This window comes from Bubalus kerabau, chromosome 5, assembly GCF_029407905.1.
Source record: "Bubalus kerabau isolate K-KA32 ecotype Philippines breed swamp buffalo chromosome 5, PCC_UOA_SB_1v2, whole genome shotgun sequence".
Lineage (NCBI taxonomy): Eukaryota > Metazoa > Chordata > Mammalia > Artiodactyla > Bovidae > Bubalus > Bubalus kerabau.
The window spans coordinates 106,509,970-106,529,663 of NC_073628.1; the positions used below are offsets into that span (position 1 = coordinate 106,509,970).

General features: G+C 56.3%; 2 protein-coding genes across 3 annotated transcripts; both read right to left on the reverse strand.

The window, feature by feature from the left end:
* Positions 1-9,494: 9,494 nt before the first annotated feature.
* Positions 9,495-13,861, reverse strand: TMEM82 (transmembrane protein 82). The gene is made up of 6 exons (XM_055583635.1): positions 13,305-13,861; positions 13,081-13,153; positions 12,699-12,873; positions 11,520-11,937; positions 10,198-10,385; positions 9,495-9,917 (listed from the first exon to the last, which is right to left on the reverse strand). The coding sequence occupies exons 1-6, from the start codon at positions 13,390-13,392 to the stop codon at positions 9,825-9,827; spliced, it is 1,035 nt and encodes a 344-aa protein (XP_055439610.1). The 5' UTR covers positions 13,393-13,861; the 3' UTR covers positions 9,495-9,824.
* A 282-nt stretch (positions 13,862-14,143) lies between these two features.
* SLC25A34 (solute carrier family 25 member 34) lies at positions 14,144-18,614 on the reverse strand. Of its 2 annotated transcripts, XM_055582611.1 has the most exons (5): positions 18,035-18,614; positions 17,358-17,423; positions 17,096-17,248; positions 16,554-16,688; positions 14,144-15,915 (listed from the first exon to the last, which is right to left on the reverse strand). In XM_055582611.1, exons 1-5 carry the CDS (start codon positions 18,410-18,412, stop codon positions 15,733-15,735), a joined length of 915 nt encoding a protein of 304 aa, XP_055438586.1. In that variant the 5' UTR covers positions 18,413-18,614; the 3' UTR covers positions 14,144-15,732. The 2 variants fall into 2 exon arrangements, with proteins under 2 accessions (XP_055438586.1, XP_055438587.1); XM_055582612.1 differs by lacking the exon at positions 17,358-17,423.
* Between the last annotated feature and the right edge of the window lie 1,080 nt (positions 18,615-19,694).

Below are 19,694 nucleotides of genomic sequence, written 5' to 3' on the forward strand. Positions count from 1 at the left end.
GTGCTGCAGTCCATGGAGTCACAAGAGTCAGAAATGACTGAGAGCCTGAACAACAAGCTGAGACCCTGGATGGCAGGGAAGGTGGGTGAGAGGTTAAAGAGTAAGATCTAAGGCAGTGGGGACATTTGCTGCTGTCTAGTCTGCTGGGGAACCTCCTACCCAAAGAGCAGTTGAGCACCTGCTGTGTGCTCAGCTCGAGTCATGGAGCCCATGAGAATCAAGTCAGATGTCATCAGTCCTGGTATCCACAGGGGCTTCCCTGGTGGCTCAGACGGTAAAGAATCTGCCTGCAATGTGGGAGACCTGGGTTTGATCCCTGGGTTGGGAAGATTCCCTGGAGGAGGGCATGGCAACTCACTCCAGTATTCTTGCCTGGAGAATCCCCACGGAGAGAGGAACCTGGAGGGCTACAGTCCATGGGGTCGCAAAGAGTCAGACACGACTGAGTAAGCATAGCATAGAATAGTATCCACAGGGGAGAGCAGTGCATAACAATCTTTTTGTTTGTTTGTTTTGGCTGTAGTATGCAGCTTGTGGGATCTTAGTTCCCCGACAAGGGATTGAACCCTGGTCACTGCAGTTAAAGCACCTAGTCCTAAGCACTGGAGTGCCAGAGAATTCCCAACAAAAATTAATACGATGATTACCAGTGGTGATGTGCGCTATACAGGAATGAGCAAGAGGCTAAGACAGAGTAAGGGGTGTAGGAGGGAGTAGGCCAGGCCTCTCTGGGGGGTGGCACTTAAGCTGAGATGAGGAGGAACCAGCCACAAGAGGAAAAGGGGAGGACATTCCAGGGAGAGGAAGGCAGTAAGGAAAACACAGGCTTTGAGGTCAGACTTAGGCTTAACTCCAGCTCTCTGGTGCTGGCTGTGATCATGGACAAGTTCCTCCCCTCTCCAAGGCCCTGTTTCCTCATCTGTAACATGGGGCAGCTGGACTGGATACCCTTGGGTGGGGACGTGAATGCTTCACTTTGCAGAGCTGCTGGGGACAAGGCATTCCAGGGCCTGGCCCAGAGTTGCTGCCCCACCAGTAGGAGCATTGGCTATTCCCACATCACGCTTGCCTGGTTTCCAGAACTCTTGGCTCACAGGGTCCTTTTGCTCTGCAGCTAGGTCTGCGAACAAGGACAAGTCTGGGGAGAGTGACATGGAGCTGTCCTCCCTGCTCGGATTCTCCTCTGAGGCTGGCTGAGCTGCAGCCCCCAGGGAGCCAGAGACCCCAGGGGAGGAAAGCATCCTTCGGTCCAGTTGCTTTTCCCCTTGACAGGCTTGACCTGGGCCAGGTCAGAGCCAAGCTGTCAGCGCCCAGCCTAGGGATCCCCACATGTGAAGCTGCATGAAATTATGCATCTGTGTTGGGGTTGGGGGGTGGTCTATTCCTTGGCAAACAGCCTCAGAAAACCCGTGGACCTCCCAGTCCTGGTTTCTTGTCCTTGTCCCTCTCTCATCCTCCACTCTGTCTGTATGAAGTCAGGTTGCTGCTGCTAAGTCGCTTCAGTTGTGTCCTACTCTGTGCGACCCCAGAGACGGCAGCCCACCCGTCCCTGGGGTTCTCCAGGCAAGAACACTGGAGTGGGTTGCCATTTCCTTCTCCAATGCACTAAAGTAAAAAGTGAAAGTGAAGTCACTCAGTCATGTCCGACTCTTCAGGACCCCATGGACTGCAGCCTACCAGGCTCCTCCGTCCATGTGATTTTCCAGGCAGGAGTACTGGAGTGGGGTGCCATTGCCTTCTCCGTGAAGTCAGGTGAGTTCAACACTTATTCCTGGATACCTACTGTGTGTAGGGTCCTGTGCTAGGGGCTGGCAGGCGTGCAGCAGTACAGAGAAGTGGGGCCTCCTGCTCACTGTAGCAGGGGCAGGCTGCAGCAGGGGCAAGCACAGATACGGGTAACGTCAGTTTGTGTTAGTGATTCCAGCTCGGTCCCTTGCCAGCCTGTTACTTTGGGCAAGTCACTCCTCTCTGAGCCTCAGTTTTCTCTTGTAAGCCTGGGATGGCAGGACCTTCTTGTGGCTTCACTGTGAGGGTTTGTTGGGATGAATGTGGATAAATTTGCCTGATGCTTAGTAGGTGTTTAGGTGAGTTCCTTTCCTCTTCCCATCATATAGAGGACAGAGGTTCGGATATCATAGTAAGATGGACAAAATGCTGAAGTTAAGGAAGACTTGGTTCCGCTCAAGAATCTAACAGACATCATGGATCCTGTCAGCTAGCATCCCTTTCCTAGATTCTGGTAACAGCACCCAATTTCTGTTTGGAAAACCTCACCCCTACTTTCAATTCCTGGCTGGAAGTATGTAGAAAGAGGACTTAGTTTTCCCATGCTGGCAGGATGCCAGCTTGGCATGATTTCTGCCAACACTTGGACCAAGGACAGCAGAGCAAAGATGATAAAGAGAATAACTGATTTCATCACTTAAGCTGCTAGATCCAGCCATGCCTGAAAGTCCTCCCACCAGATCTCTGGAACCAGTGCATCTTCTTTTTTCTTGATTTTTCTTCAGCCAGTTAAAAACGATTTCTGTTGCTTATAACAGAGTCATGAGGCATACTGGTGAGACTTCATGAGTCTTGATCACTCCCTTCCTCCTGGAAAACTCTGTACTAGTCTCAGCACTTTTGAGAAGCCTGTTCCGATTCCTCCAGGTGTCAGGAGTCATGTCAATCCTACGGCTTTACCTCAAGGCTTCTGAGTGGAACCAATATGCTTTACCCACCAGGCTGGGAGCAGGGCTGTGACTTCCAACTCTGTATCCAGCAGCCAGCACAGTGCTTGGCACTTTATAGGGTCTCAGTAATTTGAATTTAATGCATGAGTAAGAGGAGGGGGTCTTAAAGTAGCTGCATATGCAAAGTTAGTGAGCCATTAAGAATTTGGGCTTTGGAGTCAGACCCACTTGAATTTGGATCTTGGCTCCCCCACTTATTAGCTGCGTAATCTTGAGCAAGTCAATTAAAAAGATTATGTATTTAATTTTGGCTGCATCAGGTCTTGGTTGTGGCAGGCAGGCTTCTCTCTAGTTGTGGCACAGGCCCAGCAGTTGCTGGGGACTTAGTTGCCCCACGGCATGTGGGATCTTAGCTCCCAGACCAGGGGTCAAACCTGCGTCCCCTGCACTGGAAGGTGGATGGATTCTTAACCGCTGGACCAGCAGGGAAGCCCCCTTGAGCAAGTCATTTAGCTTCTCTGAACTTTGAGTTTTTTCCAGGAAGATACAGAAAATAACAATCAACTCCTCACAAGGTTGTCCTGAAGGCTGGGGGAAAATAATGCATGAAAAATGGGCAGCACAGGGTTATAAATCCTTATGTGTGCGTGCTAGGTTGCTTTAGTTGTGTCTGACTCTGCAATCCTATGGACTGTAGCCCACCAGGCTCCTCTGTCCATGGGATTCCCCAGGCAAGAATACTGGACTGGGTTGCCCTGCCCTCCTCCAGGGGATCTTCCCAACCCAGGGATTGAACCTGTGTCTCTCACATCTATTTGCACTGGCAGGAGGGTTCTTTACCACTAGTGCCAGCTAAATCCTCATGCAGCTGTTTGCAAATAAAACGAAAATATGCATCATCTTTCTCCACCTGGGGAGCAGTCTGCTGGATGGGTTGGGGGAGGCAGGAGAGCTGTTCATTTCCTTCCTCCCCGAGGTCTGTTCCTGCCTTTGCCACCTGAGCCAGTGTCTCCTTCCTGGTCCTCTTACTCAACTGTGCTCATCGACTATTCACATCAAGAGGGCTTCGCCAAGACTGATGTGGGGGTTGGAGGCACAGCACCGGAGGTCAAGCTCTGGTCTGAGTGCCCTACCTCTTTCATCCCGTTCGGTCCTCTAAACAAATGGAGAAGTTGAGGCACAGAGAGTAACTTGTTCAAGGTCATCTCCGTTAGGAAGCTTCATTCAAGCCCACATAGTCCAGCTCCAAGCCCTTTTAACTGAACAGGCCAAGTGTGCAGTGTTAGTCGCTCAGTCGTGTCTGACTCTATGTGACCCCATGGACAGCAGCCCACCAGGCTCCTCTGTCCATGAATTCTCCAGGCAAGAATACCGGAGTGGGTTGCCATTTCCTTCTCCAAAGTGTGTAGGACATGTTCAAAGACCACACAGGGAGTAAAACCACACTGAACCACAGTTAGAGCTGCATGGAGTTCCGACTCTCAGACCCCAAGCCCGTGTTCACACAGGCCAGGCAGGCCCAGCCTCCAGACCTGACTGTGGCAACAGCGTCTGGCTCTTAATCCCCCCTGGTCCAGGGGCCTGAGCTGGCTCTGCTTGGACCCACTGGTTCCCACGGCCAGGCCTCCGCTAAGCAACTCAGCATCGGCTTCAGAGATAGTGGGAAGTGTAGGGTGGGCCATGGTTGGGCTTGAGTCTTAGTGGGCTGGAAAGGCCCCTCCTTGACCAGGCTTTGAAAGTCAGAGTCCCTTCTGTCAACAGGGGAGGAAGTCCTGGTTTCACTCACTTGGGAGTGTTCCCTAAATCTCCCCAATCCCTCAGCTGCTTGCCAGTGCCAGGCCCCTGTTCCCCCACTGATCCCAGGCCCTTCCTTGAGCTCCCACCCCGGGCAGCATCTGTCCAATGCTCCACCACTCTCTCTGCCCGTGGGGACCCCAATCGTCCTAACTGAAGTGTAACATGGCCTAGGCCCTGCTACAGCCCCCAGTTGACCTCCTTACTTTTCTCTTCCCTGGAGGTAGGTGTGTGTTGTTGTTCTTGCTTAGTTCCTAAGTTGTGTCCGTCTCTTTATGACCCCATGAACTGTAGCCCGCCAGCCCCTCTGTCCCTGGGATTTCCCAGGCATAAATACTGGAGTGGGTCACCATTTCCTTCTCCAGGGGATCTTCCCGACCCAGGGATCGAACCCACATCTCCTGCAATGGCAGGCAGCTTCTTTACCACTGAGCCACAGGGAAGCCCAGAGGTGGGCTTACTGTGAAGTTAATGAAACTTCTGCTCGGTTCCCTAAATCGTGTGGCCCCTATGAGGGCTGACAGTCTCTGGGAGTTATGAAGTGGTCCAGGAGGGAAGGGCAGCCAGGTTACACCCAGGAAACATCTTCCTTTTAAGTGTTCCTGCCAAAGTGCCCAGAGACATGTCAGGAGAACTGACCCAAGTCTCTACAGTTCCAGTAATTTATCTTGCTTTTCTTTCTCAACCTCAATTTTCACTTACATACAAATTTTGTACTCTTCTTCCTAAAAGGGACCCTTAAAATTGAATTAGCCCTGCTCTTATTTATTTTATTCTATTTGGCTGTGTTGAGTCTTAGCTGTGGCACCCAGGCTCAGTTGCATATGAGATCTTAGTTCCCTGACCAGGGATTGAACCCTTGTCTCTGAGTTGGAAGGTGGATTCTTAACCACTGGACCACCAGGAAAGTCCTAGATTTGCCCCGCTCTTACTCCTTACAATCCATTCTCAAAGCAGGCTAGGCCATCTCACTAAAGCAGCGTGTGGTCATCACAGGCCCGCACCCTTTCTGTGGCTCCCGATGCTCTTGGGGAAATGACAAACCCCTCCCGTGTCCTGGTGATCTGACCACAGCCTGCCTCCATGACAGCGTCTCCCACCACTGTGCGCTTTGTCCCCTCTGCTCCAGCCACACTGACCCTTTCTCCATCCCGCAAGCCACTCAGAAGTCTTAAAACCTACCTGGGCTACACCAACACCCCTGTGGCCTCGAAACTCCCCCCCAGCCTTCAGGACTTGGTTTCTGTGGCTCTTTCTCAGCAGGGCCTCCCCAAACCTCAGACCGTGTCATAACACTGGACCTTCTGCTGATGGTGACCCCACCTGCATGAGGTAACCTTGCCCTGTCCCTAGAGGCCCCCAAGTCATTCACCCACTGTTCAGGCCAAAAATCTAGGAATTCCAGGACTCCTCACTTCCTCTCAAGTTCACATCTAATTGACCAGAATATCTTATCAGCTTTTCAAAATATGTTCAGAATCCAACCAGTCTGGCCACCTCCATGGGCACCACCTTGGCCCAAGTTCCCAGCCTCTCACCTGGGTTATTCCAAATGCTTCAAACACTGATTGACCATTTCTATACGGTCTACTCTAAAAAGAGCATGGAGAGGAATCCTTTAAAAATGTAAGTCAGATAATGTCACCTCCGTGTGCAAACCCTCCACTGTCTGCTTGCCACAGGAGAATAAAGTCCCAATGCTGGCCTTGGCCCTGAGCGATCTGGTGCCTGCCCACCTCCTTGACCCCCTTCCTGCCACTGCATCCTGTGATGTTCTAGCTACGCTAAATTTCCTGCTGTTCCTAAATTCTCCCAGCTGGTTCCGACCTCAGGGACTTTCCCTGCGTTGTTCTCTCAGTCTGGGGTGTTCCTCCCTCAGCTTTCTTCTTGGCCAGTCCTCCTCAGAGAAGGTCTTCTCAAAGAAGCCTTCTGTAGAAGGCAGCTTCTAAAACGGCCCCTGAAGACCCCTATCCTCTGCTGTGTCCTCGAGTGACCCCTTCTTCTCAAGAGTGGGCTAAACACAGCCGCTTGCTTCTAACCAACAGAACACAGCGAAAACACTGGGATGCTGGTTTTAACACTGGTTTACGAAGACAGTGACTTCTGTCCTGCTCCGTCTTCTGTCTCCCTCGCTTGCTTGCTCTAAGGGAAGCTGGCTGCCATGCTTAGGCTGCCCTGCGGAGAGGCCCATGTGGAGGAGGGAGGCTCTGGCCAACCATCAGAGAGGAACTGAGCCTCTCAGCCGATAGCCCATGAGAAACTGAATCCTGTCAACAACCAAGTAAGTGAGCCTGGAAGTAGACGCTGCCCCAGTAGACACCACAGCCTTGGCCAACGCCTGGACTGTGGCCAGTGAGAGACTCTGAGCCAGAAGATTCAGCCAAGCTGCACCTGGATTCTCAACCCACAGAAAAAGTGAGACAGTAAGTGTCTGTTGTTTTGTTTAAATTTTTTTAAAAAATATTTATTTATTTGGCTGCCCCAGGTCTTAGTTGTGGCATAGGGGATCTTCTTTCTTCGTTGTAGCATGTGGGACTAGTTCCCTGACCAGGGATCGAACCCAGGCCCCCTTGCACTGGAAGCACAGTCTTAGCTACTGGACCACCAGGGAAGTTCCCTGTTTTAAATATTTTTATCTATTTATTTGGCTTCACTGGGTGTTAGTTACGGCGTGCAGGGTCTTTAGTTGTGGCATGCAAACTCTTGTTGTGGCATGTGAGATCTAGTTCCCTTACCAAGGTTTGAACCCTGGTTCCCTGCATTGGAAGCATGGAGTCTTAGCCACAGCCCCCAAGAGAAGTCCCAGTGTTTGTTCTTCTAAGCTGCTAAATTTGGGGGTCATTTGTTATGTGGCTTTTGATACCAAATAAATCTTCCCTAGCCCTCCGTTACTCTATCCCCTTACTAGCTTTTTTTTTTGCAGCAATTGCTACTTGTGCGTCTTGCTCTCGGCCCAGAGCCTTGCCCCATGCCGATGTTCAGTAATGGGGGAAGGAATGAAGGGGCAGCCAGAGGGACAATGCCATAGCTCAGAAAAGCCACAGGTTGGGGGTTGGGTGTTGCTTAGGAGCAAGGAGGCAGGCCTACCCCAATCCCAGGTGGTCCAGAGGCTACCGTCCCCTCTTAGCAGGATCTGGGGCTCTGTTCTCCCACCTCTTCAGGAGGATGCTGGTCAGAGCCCACGATCTGGTATCTCATGGTCTGTGGCCTAACAAATTTATCTTCCTGCTCCTGTTCCAGATCATACCTTCTGGATTGCTTCTGCCCTCCAGACTTGAGGCCTATTTCTCTTTATTTGGTATGTCTCAGTAGAATGATCTGATTTTTATACCCTTGTCAGACTTTTTACAAAAATAATTTAATAGATAAGAAAAGAATCCTTTTTCAGCTCACGTGGCTCACTTTTTGTTTGAAAAACAGTCCCTGTGCCCATAAAAAGGAAAGGGTCGCCAAGCCCAGTCTCCTCCCAGCCCTGTTCCCACCAGGTCACAGGCAGAGTTGGGGACTGGGAGGCTGGGGAACCTTCCAGGAAAAACATCAGGCCCGAGTTGGAACCCAGTTGTCCAATCTGGGTCTGGCAAGGGGCTGGCCCTGTGCCCACCTAGACTGGCCCATTTCCTCCTAGACTGAGGCAAGTTTCCTGCCCAGAGGGAACAAGCACACTCCCAGGCAGAGGGAGGTTGGGTCCTGTACTGGGGGAGGGGCATCCACAGGCACTTCCCCCACCTCAGCTACCCTGAGTCTGCAATGTGCCTCCTGGGAGTAGGATGGAGAGCAGGGGATCAGAAGCTGGGCTCGAGCTTCTGAGTTCAAGGAATGAGCTGGAACCACCGTCCAGCCTTGGGGCCAGTCGGTCCCTGGATCTCAGGTGCACCCAGGACAGGGAGTAGAATCCTAGGCCGGACTCTGTCTGCTCCAAAGCAACAGGCTTTGGCTGAGAAGTTCCATCAGAACCTGGAATCCTCCAAGAACCTTCTCCAGGTCCCGCCTCCTCCCAGGTGCCTCCTCTGCCTCTCCCAGACAACTGGACCCTCACAACCTGTTTGGAAGTCCCTTGGCTGGGAGTCTCCTTTGCCCTATGGGGTCTCTTCTGGAAAAGGACCCCTGAGTTGGGGCCCTCAATCCCCATGGATGCAAATTGCTCTGTGGGCTGGTGCCTGGACCAGGAGATCATAGGTATAGTACAGCCTCAGGTTAACTTGGACAAAAGGTGGTGGGAGCCACATTCCAGAATTTACCAGGAATGGACCTGCCATATTTACTATGCCCACCTCTGTTAACTTCCCTGGCTTCAATTCTTCTATAAGAAGTGAGGAGCAGGGAGCTTGTGTGGCACTTGAACTCTGGATGTCAGGCTACCTGAATTCAAATCCTGGCTTTGCCATTAACTAGCTGTGGTCCCTTGAGTAATTTCCTTAACCTCTCTGAACCCTAACCCTAACCCTATAAAAAGCAATAACAGTACCTGTCTGTTGGGTCTGCATTAAAATGAAATGAGATAATAAAGATGCTTAGCACAGTGCCTGACAGATGATAGTTGTTCTTCTGCTAGGTTCAGAGAGGGGCAGTGGCCTACCCAAGGCCACACAGCAGGTAAGCAGAGTTGTTGGTGCCTAACCTTTCTTCCATATACTCTGGCCTTTGTGAGCTGGGTCCTGCAGGGGATACAAGGCTGACACGGCTGAGATGGGAAGGATCCCCATGTAAGGGTCAGAGGTGGGGGACCCAAGGGCACCAACAGAGGCCCAGCATCATACCCCCTCCACTGGTCTCAACCTGGGATGGGACAGGACACAGGTATCCTCCACCCAAGACAGCCAGGGGGCCCTAGACCACGTGCCCATCCATGCCACTGCATCCGCGTCACCTCTTCAGCCACCTCCACGTCAAATTCCTGAATCCCAGGGACCCAGCTAGGCACACATCCCAGGAGCCTGCCCCAGTTAGAAGACCTCTGTCGCCTTAGACGAGCCGCTTCACCTCTCAGTGTGTTCATGATTCTAAGAAAAATCTGAGAAAGTCACCTTTATTGTTTGTGGACAGGGCAGGGAGGTGGGGAACGGGGGAAGCCATCATGGGGACACAAGTCCCCCCAGTGCCCCTGGGAAGGCAGGTCTAGGGGGCCTGTTTCTGTTCCCCCGCCCTGAGAAAAAGGAAAAGGTTAACCCAGCGGCCTCCAGGTACTCCCACCCTCTGAGGGACCCAGCCCCAAAACCTCCTGGCCCTCCCACGGATCCCCAGTATTCCAGGTTGGGGGCAGCCTTGCTGTTCTGCCTCCAGGCAGTATGCTGGGGTCAAGGCCTCCAGGTGAGCCTGAGTGGACCTGAGAGACTCCCAAGTCCTTGCTGAGGTCACTCAAGAGGTGGCCGTCCCCTCCTTGGGCTGGGCAGGGGCTGAGGGCTGGGGCTGGCTTGGAGCTGACACCGAAGGCCTCTGGGGTGGAAAATCCTGAGGGGAGACAGGGAGGAAAGGATGGAGGTGCCACTCAATCTCCCCATCCCATGGGGGCACTCAGGCCTCCAATTTTCCAGGATGTTTCTCTCATTTGGGGCTCTGGGGCACAGGATGGGGTGGGCTATGGATGGGGTGGGGGTGCCCCTCAATTGCCCCATTCCTAGTGACCTGGGCTTCTGAGGGGTCAAAAGGTAACCCTGACTTGGTGAGGTTCCCGGGGCTGTCTGGAGCAGGGCTTCAGTGTCTGGGGGACCTTCAGGGCGGGGGTGCCCACCTGTATCTGGCAAAGATCAAGCAGGGTGCGGACGCCCACCAGGCACCAGAGCTCGCCCAGCAGGGAGATGAGGATGCCCAGGAGGTCCAGCCAGCGGCCCACGGTCAGCAGCAGCACGAAGAGACCGCACATGCGCACCAGCACCGTCTGGACGTGGCTCTTCAGGCCGGGGCGCTGCCGCTGCTCCTCTGCAAACACAGGGTCCCTGTCACTGGCCGCCTGCCTGATCCCCGCGGCCCCACCCTGAGGTCCGGCTGAGTTGGGGCCTGGACCTCCCAGCTCCCCCACCGCTTTCCTCCTCAGGAAGGTGTGAGCCTTTCCCTCTGCAGGCAGCCCCCCTCCCTTCCTCTGTGCCCCATCTCCACTCTGCAACTACAGGGCACCAGGCATTTCTTCCTCCCGGGCCTCACTGCCCACCCAGGGTCTAGCCCTGGAGTCGTCCTGACTCCTCTCTTTCCTGCATTCCCAAGTCCGATCCATCAGTGAGCCCTGCAGGCTCTTTCTGCTTTCATCTCTCAAATCAGCTTTCTCACTGGGCTCCCGGCTTCTAGTCTAGACCCCACAACTCAGCGTGTACTCAGCAGCCAGTAGCCTTCGAAACACACTAACAAGATGGAATCATTCCTCTGCTTATAATCCTCCCAGGACGTCCCCCTGCATCTGGAATAAACTCCAGACTCCTTACCTTACAAGGAGGTCCTGCGCCATCTGATCGGAGTCCACTCTCCAACCTCATCTCAGGCTCGCTAACTCTAACCATCCCAGTTTTCTTGTGGTCCATCAAGCGTGCTAGGCTCATTCCCACATCAGGGCCTCTGCATCTCTGCCCTGTTTGCCTGACTGCCCTTCCTTGTCCTGTCTCTTCGGCCCCATCCTTACCCTGCAGCCAGGTGGCTCCTCCTCAGGCCCAGATCTGAACAGGTCACTCGCCCCTGCTTAAAACCCTGCAGCAGCGTCTGAACAGACTGCCTCACCTGGCTGATGACAGCTCTCCATTGGGCCCTATGAACCCGGCCAGTCTCGTCCCCTCCCTGCTGTTTTCAGGCCTTGAATCCCCTCTGGGCTTTGGTATACATGATTCCCTCTGTCGTGATCTCTCCCAGGGGCTCCTGCTTATCCTTTGAGGCCCAATTCAAGTCCCCCTGCACCCTGTACCCTTCGCTGTCCACTGCATGGTTGTTGTTACCAGACTGGGTGCTCTGGGATGGCAGGGGCCAGATCTGAGTGTTGTCGTCCTCCCCAGGGCCTAGCACAGCACTGGGCCCAGGTCAGACGGTAGGGTATGAGTGTCAAGTGAATCAGCTGCTGCCCGTGGCCCTTACCCTGCATGTAGATGACCAGCAGGGTGTAGCAGATGGTGAGAGGCGTCCAGAAGCGCACGGCCTCTGAGGTGGTCAGGAAGTCCCGGTTGATGAGGGCCACGGCGGCCAGGTTGCCCACTATAAAGGTCACGGCCAGGGTGCGGCCCAGCAGCCGGGGGAGGTGGTGCGCGCCCGCCAGCAGGCTCAGGCAGACCCCACAGTAGCGCTGGCTGCTGTGCAGCTCGTAGCACCGGCAGACGTGGTGGCGGAGGCGCCGGGCGCCTGTGCTGAGCAGCGCTGCCAGCCCCAGGCCCAGCATCAGGTTCAGCGTGCCATGCGGGGCGCCCTCCTGCAGGAAGCTCAGGCCACAGGTCAGCCCGCAGCCCAGAGAGTACTGGCACAGCAGGTACAGCTGCAGCTTCTCGGTGCCCTGGGAGCCCTGGGAGGGTAGGGGGGACAATGATGGGGGCTAAGGCCGCTCGTCATCCTGGGGGGACCCAGAGGGTGTCACAGTACAGATGCTCCACTCTGTAGGAGGCTGGAGCCTGAAGGAACCTCAGGGATCGTTCCCAGAGAGGAAATACTGCCTTCAGGTCAAGCCTACTGGGATCGTCTCTTTTGTCTTTTTAAATTTATTTTTTGGCCAAGTCATGCAGGCATGTGTGATTTTTAGTTCCCTGACCAAGGATCGAACCCACCACACCTCCTACATTAAAAACACAGAGTCTTAGCCACTGGACTGCCAGGGAAGTTTCATTACTGTATCATTTCTTTCAGCTTAATTTCAGTCATGGTTATTACTTGGGACTGGTCTGCTGGCTGAAGAGTGGCAGCTCAGAGCCTTGAAGAACTGGGTTTAAAGCCTGACTCTACTTCTTGCTGGTTGTTGACCATGGATAAGCCACTCTGCCTCTCTGAGCCTTAGTTTCCCACATGTGAAACTGGGATCCGAGCGAACTTGTACCCACTGTGGTTACAAGGATGAGATGATGCACTCAGAGCATCTAGCCCAGTGCCTGGCTGGTGGGAAGCTCCAGACAGCCTCGAGCTGCTGTGTTATCTTCTTGGCCTGGGGCTGTGTCCACTCTGAGTGGAGACCGGGCTTTGGCAATCACAGTTTTGCCCAGTTTTTTCATTCCGGGGTGAAAACTAGGGCCCAAGGCCAGGCCGTCCTCACCCACCACCTCCCTGTGGTCTCACCTTGTCCAGGGAAAGCAGCATGGAGACAGCCCGGAGGGAGAACTCGAGCACTACGAGGGCAGCCACCCGGACCCCCACAACGGTCAGAATCAGGGCCAGCCCTGCCAGATGCACCGTCTCCAGCGACGCCCACCGGGCCTGCAGCCTCTGCTTTTCAAGATGAAGCTCCGGGTGGCTGTGGAGATAGACAGGGGCGCGGGCAGAGGAGACAGACAGAGGGTGCAGAACCACCAGCCTGGTCCCTGGAGGGCGTCCCGGTGCTCCCAGCCACTCCCCTGGGGTGAGGGAGGGGCGGCCTCTTTCTCCCGGCCCTCCTCTCAGAGGCCTCTTCTCAGTGTGGGTTTCAGGGCACAGGGAGCAGGCCGGGGAGGTGGGCACTCACTTGGCACAGCCCACGAAGAAGTAGACCTTCAGGAGGTTGTTCAGGATGGAGACTGCGCAGGCCCCGACGAGGCCTGACGGGGGCAGTAGGGAGGGTGGGTGGCGTGGTAGGGTTAGAGGAGCCGGCAGGCAAGGCGACGGGGTACTCCACGTGGGTGGGATCGCCGGGCGCTGAGCAGGTGTCCGGCAGGGGGCGGGGCTGAGGGGCAAGGGGGAGGCGCTCACCTTGCAGGAGGGCGTCGAGGAGGCCGGAGCCCCAGTCGAGGGAGGGGAGGCTGGGGAGCCAGGAGGTGGGGGACAGTAGGGAAAACATGGCCACGGGGATCCAGCCCAGCCTCCCGCCAGGTCTGCACCGGAGAGACCACAACGTCACCGCCACCGGGCAAAGGTGATGGAGGCGAGGGGAGGAGCCCGGAGGGGTCAAAAGCCCAGGGGAGGGGAAGGGATGAGAGCCAGGGCCTTAAACTTTCGGGGCTATGAGTTAAGACCGCTGCCCAGGCGCTTGCCATTTGGGCAGCATGGGGTGGAGGGCATCTCTGGTGGGCTGTCTCGGTCCTGCTCGAGTCTGGCGCTCACTTTTCTCACCCTCCTCTGCGCCTTGCCCCACAGGGCCTTCCTGAAGCCCCAGGCCTCATCTGTCCTTCTCAGCCTCTGTTATGGGTTCTCCGTCTCGGCCTGAAGTGTGGGGTTCCCCGCTCCGCTCAAGATCTGGAAGGGGGCTTCCATCCCCCACAGCCTAAGGCTTCGCTTTCTCAGCCCAAGGCCTGGAAGGGGTGTCTGTCTTCCCACTGCCGCGGGTAGGGTAGGATCGGGGTGTGGGGTGGGGGGAGGGTGGCGGTGGGGGGTAGGGTCGGGGGGTGGGGCAGCGTCAGGACCCAGCTGCAGGCCCTCGCCCCCTGCACCGCAGGGCGGCCCGCCGTGACGGTCCTCCTCGCGCCCACTAGGCGGCAGGCAGGCCTCGCTTGGCCTGAGGGGTGGGGCCGCCCCAGTTTTTTTTGGGTCCTCCTTTCCCAGACAGAAGAGCCAGCCACGGGTTGGGGTTCGGGAATCCAGAGACTGAGGCTGCCAGCAGTGCGGAGTCGTTGAAGTAGACAAAATAGAAAAACTTTATTGGTTTGGAGTGTGCAGTAGGGCTGCGTCTGGGGAGCAGCTCTTTGCAGACATGGGGTGTGCGGGGAAGGCAGTTCAGGCCACTTGACCTCAGCCAGTCCTGCCTCTTCAGGCACTCAGTGCCCACTTCTGTAGCACAAAGGTCAGTGCCTTAGGGACACGCCCATGGGGGGGAGTGTGGCTGCAGCTTGGACAAAGGAAAGGGTCTGGGATGAGGATACCCAGCTCTACTACTTTGGGGAAGTCGCTCCCTTTCCTGGGACCTCAGTCTGGTCATCTGAATAATGGGCATATCAAGAGCGACCTTTCAGAATTGTCATGAGAATCTGTGCAAATGCCCACAGTGCTGGGCGTCTAGGAGACCCTCAGTAAAAGCCCTTAGTTGAGGGGCTGTGTTGTGTCCCCTCCCCCACCCCAGATTCCTGTAGGGAAGTTCTAACTTCAGAAGGTGACTGTATTTGGAGATGGGGTCTTTAAGGAAGTAATTAAGTTAACGTGAGGTCATTAGCGTGAGGCCTAATCCAATATAACTGGTGTTCTTTTAAGAGGGGATTAGGACCCAGACACAAAGAGGGAAGACAGTGTGGGGACCCTGGGAGAAGACAGGTGTCTACATGCCAAGAAAGGAGGCCTCAGAGGAAACCAAGCCTGCCGACCCCTGGACATGTAGTCTCCAGAACTGTGAGAAAAGAACATTCTGTTGTTTAAGCTGCCTAGTCTGAGGAGCTCTGTAATGGTGGCCTTGGCAGACTAACACAGATGATGGCCCCAGTGCCTCACGGTGTTCCCCAGGACCTCCCCACGTGTGCAGTGATCCCTCAGGGGCACTCCGGCCCCCATGGTCCTGGCTCTCACCAAGGGCACACAGGTTGGGGGTGGGCAGAGGTGAGTTCCAGTTCCAGCTCTGACCCTTCAAAGCTACGTGGCTTTCGTCAAAGCACTTCACCTCTCTGAGCCTCCACTTCCTCACTGGTAACAGAATTTTACTACCTCCCAGGACTTCCCTGGCGGCTTAGACGGTAAAGCGTCTGTCTATAATGTGGGAGACCCGGGTTCGAGCCCTGGGTTGGGAAAATCCCCTGGAGAAGGAAATGGCAATCCACTCCAGTACTATTGCCTGGAAAATCCCATGGACAGAGGAGCCTGATAGGTTACAGTCTATGGGGTTGCAAAGAGTCGGACACGATTGAGCGACTTCACTTTCACTTTCACCGTGTAAGCAAGTTGATATTGTATGTGACCCAGCTCACAGCGCTGTTCACACCTTGGAGTGGTTATTGTGACGAGTAAGGCTCTGGGATAAGGTAACCTGGGACAGAGAAGGATGAACACTTTCTGGAGAACGGAGTGGGTGGTGATTCCAGGTGGGTCCGCTGGCCCTTGGTGGGCCCAGGGGCTGGGTTGACCACAGCTGTCTGACCACTCTCTTCCTGGACCTGGGGCAGGGCCTGGGCCTGGGCTGGCTATGGAACAGCCATTCCCAGCTGTGGCGGGCCATCACGACCTGCCAAGTGGCTGGCTGTGCTGGGGTGAAGGACACCGCCTATCTGCCCTGGTGCTGGTCCCGCCCGACCAGTTTCCGGAGTTCATCCCAGAAGAGCATGCTTAGAATGGTGTGGGGGCCCAGGCGCAGGTAGACGGGGCCCAGACCCTTGTAGAGCGCCAGGGGGCCCTCCTGCCGCCAGATCTTCACCAGGCAGTCGGTGAGGCCGCCATATAGCTTGCCCTGGGGACAGACACAGGGCAGACATCACTGCAGGCATTGTGGGGCCCTGGCTGGCACAATGGCATATGTCTGTATGAGGCCTTTGTGGTACTTCAGGAAAAGGCACTGCCCCCAAGCTCAGCGAATCACATAAAGATGTCCCTTTCGGGTGTGAAAGTTCAAAAGGGCCCGCTTCCTCCAGGCAGCTCCCGCCCCAGGACAGGCGCTCAGCGTGGCTCGTGGCATGCAGGTGGATTTCATCCCTAATGCAGCCTGTGGAGGGCACCTTTGTGCTGGGCACATCCTGTACCAGTGTATATGAGGACTTGTGTGTGTCAGTGAGGCTGTGGGGTCAGGCCTGGATTCCAGTTCAGGTTCCTCCACTTACGAGCTGTGTGACCTTAGGCAAGTCACTTGATCTCTCTGTGCCCCAGTCTCCTCATCAGGAAAATGAAGGTGGTTATGAGGAGAGAATTAAAATGTGGACGTGAAAATGCTTAGCACATGCTTGGGACATGGGTGTTCAGCAAACAAGCCGAATTAATGTGTGTGCATGTAGGTCACATGTCTGCATGTCCCTGGCCCTGGGTGTGTTTGGGTGTGTGTGTTGGGGGGTTGCTCGCCAGCACCCAGCCCTCCCCACTCTGTCCCCTGCTTACCCTGCCTGCCCCGTCCACTGGCTGATTATACAGCCGCGTGCTGACCACGTCGAAGGGGGTCATGACAGCAACCACAGCTATGCTGCTGATCATGCCCCCGGCCAGGGCCACCAGCCAGCTGTCCTCTGGGAGCCACTGTGGGGACATACAGGTTGCTGACCCCTGTAGCTGCTCTCCACCCACCCACGTAGTATCACCCCACCATCTCAGCACCTGGGGGCTAGAAGACCTAGGGAATGTGGGGCAAAGGAGGCCCCTCCAGCCACTCCCCTCCCCACCCCATCCCCTCTGAGCTTCAGGGTTCACTGCCAACTCCCCACTCTTGCTGGACCCAAAAGCCAGGGTCATGGCCTGAGGGCAGAGCCAGGGCCCTCAGCTTTATTAAGGTGCCCCGTCTGTCACCATGACCTCGGCTTCCCTATGTGGGGTCCAGGTGGAGACAGGCGGGTGTGAGGCAGACCTGGACAGATAGAAAGAAGGAAGGCAGGAGCCCCTCCTACTCCTGTGTGTGGAGGCGGGCACAGGTGTCCCCAGAGCCTCACCTGTTGCTCCTGCACCCAGGCCTTGGCAGAGGCAAAGGTGGCCAGCTGAGCGGCCGAGCCGACCATGACCCGGGGCACGGCCCCACCCACGCCCCGCCACAGCCCTGCCAGGCCCTGCTGCCGCCAGATGGTCTTCAAGGCGCCCAAGAGGCTCTGTTGGGAGAAGGCACGGGGTCACTGGGCAGCCCCTGCCTGTCCAGGAGCCCACCCAGCCCACTCAGCCCACCCAGCTCGGGGAGCTCTGAGGAGAGACGGTCCCCACCTGGTGATGGTGTTGGTGCCCCACGGCCATTGCGGCCACTGTCTGAGCCTGCAGCTGCGTTTTGACCTGTGAGGGCAGAGGTGACACAGGACCTGGGGATGGTAGCTTGGGAGAGCCTGGAGGAACTGTGTGTCGAGGGCACGCCTCACTGGGCCCTGACACCCAGACTTCCCTGAGCCCGCACCTGCCGCCTCCCGATGTGTGGAATAGGGCTGAGGGTGAGGCTCTGGAGGCAGCCTGCATCTGCATCAGGTGTGACCTGGGACAAGCTCCTTCACCTTCTCATGACCTTTCTGCTCACCCTTAGAAAGCTGTTCTGAGAACCAAGAGCAATGACAGCATCCAGGCTCAGACAGGGGGCCCTCACCAGAGGGAGGCCCTCACCAGAGGGAGGCTTCATTCTTGCACAGGAAGACAAGGGACCTCCTGTCACCCTCCGCCCCCTCCCCTGGCTCAGGACTGGTGGGGTGGGGCCCCCAGGGGAGTGAGGATCAGGGCCAAGCCCTGGTGCCCTGGACCAAGGGGCAGATTCCAGGCAGCCTGGGTGGGGATGTTCTGGGGAGCTGCCCCACCCAGCCTGCCCCACCCCATCTGCTCCTTAGAAGCCAGCCCAGGAGGCTGCCGCCCCATGCAAACTGGGTCACAGGGTAGGGGGCAGATGGAGACAGTGCACTCACCAGGTAAGCAGGGCTCCCCACAAAGGCTCCCAATGCCCCCGCCACAGCTCCCGCAACCACGGTGCCTCCTGGTTGCTGGCTGAGGCCGGCCTGGCACGCCAGGCTGTAGCAGTAGAAGCGGACGCCATTCATGAGGCCCTGGTAGAGAAGGCCGGCAGCCAGCCCCTTCTGCAGCCCGCACAGCCCATCTGCACGAGCCACCGCGACGACAGAGGCCACAAAGCCCCGGTAGAGCCGAGGGTAGGTGCCCCGTGCCTGCAGTTCCCCCTGAAGCTGCAGCCGCGTCTTCACTACCTCCAGGGGGTTGGTGAAGACACAGGCCAGGCAACAGGCTGAAGCACCCAGCACCAGGTCCACAGCTGGGGGCACTGTCTCCATGGCCTCAGGGCCAGGGGCCAGGGGGCGTGGGCACAGGCCCTGGAGTGGTGGTGCTTAGGCTGATTTCACCCCGTCAAGGCCACAGGGCTGGGGATCGAGGGAGCCTGGGGCCATGTCTTGGAGGGCAGAGGTCTGGGTCAGAGAAGCCGCCGGCTGCCAGGCGGCTCCTGGTCTATCTCGGGAGTCCACCTGCTCTGCTCCTTCCTTGGAGCCCAGGACACGCCTCTGCCGGCTCCAAACCAATCCCAGCTGCCTCCATCCCCCACACCTCCCTGCAGGGGAGGGCCTGGACCCTGGGATCTGGGGGAAAGGTCACCTGGGCCCCAAGGGAGACTGTGGGCAAGCAGAGAGTGCTGATCAACCAAGAAGCCTCTTCTGCTTCTCTGGCCCTCCAGCCTTCTCTCTGGCCCCGGGGCAAAGGGCTGGTGCAGCTTCTGGCTTGGCCGGTGCTGCAGCTCGGGGCCCTGGGCAAGAGGCAGCTGCTTGGGACCTTCTCTCCACATCTCAGCACTGCTCCTCCCACTGCTGCCACAGCAGAGGGCTCCAGAGGCCTGTGAAACTGGTCTGAAATCCCAGGCTCCACTGTTACATGTGACCCAAGCAAGTACTTCCTTTCTTTGAGCTTCAGTCTCTCCATTTTTAAGGTTGGGGTATGGATACCCACTGCAGAAGTTCCTTGAAGAATTATAGATGTGTAAAGAACTCCTGGCACAGTACTTCACCCAATCGCCCTGGGTGGGTAGGAGATGGGAAAATAAGAGCCGCTGTGTCTCACCGAGTGACTTTGTGGCTTTGGTTGCTCACCTGGCCAGGACTTGCCCTCCTAGTCCTGCCCCTCTTCCTGGTGGGGCCGCTCCTGGGCTGTGGTTCTCTGGAGCAGAGGCCCAGGCATGGAAATGGCCCCTGGTGTCTGGTGAGATGGAGCCTCCCATCTCTGGGCACTACTGTGCCAGGCTGCTCAGTGGGGAGCCAGCACCACCGTGTCCATCTCAACCTCTGCTCCAGGGGACCTTTCTCCTGACAGAGCCACCCCGTATCACCAAGTTCCAATCAAAACCAAAGGCAGGGCCATGCTGCCCAGAACTCCGCCTTCATGGCCTCCACGCCTGCCTCTTCCACGTGTCCACCCTGTTCCTCCTGAAGCCCTGGAGGCCACAGTGCTGAGGGGCTTAAGGGCTGAGGAGCTCCTCCCAGACCGGGCAGGCTGGGCATCTGCTGGCCAGCCCCAGGGTAGTAGCCAACAAGAGGTCTTGGGGACAGCTTGGGTTCTCCTGGGTTTATC

What these genes read in the sequence shown, in the direction of transcription:
- TMEM82 (XM_055583635.1), bottom strand. Translation starts at nt 13,392, where the DNA reads ATGTTTTCCCTACTGTCCCCCACCTCCTGGCTCCCCAGCCTCCCCTCC. An exon ending in TTCTTCGTGGGCTGTGCCAA is followed by an intron (nt 12,874 to 13,080) that starts GTGAGTGCCCAC and finishes CTATCTCCACAG; the next exon opens with CCACCCGGAGCTTCATCTTG. An exon ending in TTGATCTTTGCCAGATACAG is followed by an intron (nt 9,918 to 10,197) that starts GTGGGCACCCCC and finishes GTCTCCCCTCAG; the next exon opens with GATTTTCCACCCCAGAGGCC.
- SLC25A34 (XM_055582611.1), bottom strand. Translation starts at nt 18,412, where the DNA reads ATGGAGACAGTGCCCCCAGCTGTGGACCTGGTGCTGGGTGCTTCAGCC. An exon ending in TGGGGAGCCCTGCTTACCTG is followed by an intron (nt 17,424 to 18,034) that starts GTGAGTGCACTG and finishes CTGCCCTCACAG; the next exon opens with GTCAAAACGCAGCTGCAGGC. An exon ending in GGCACCAACACCATCACCAG is followed by an intron (nt 17,249 to 17,357) that starts GTGGGGACCGTC and finishes TTCTCCCAACAG; the next exon opens with AGCCTCTTGGGCGCCTTGAA.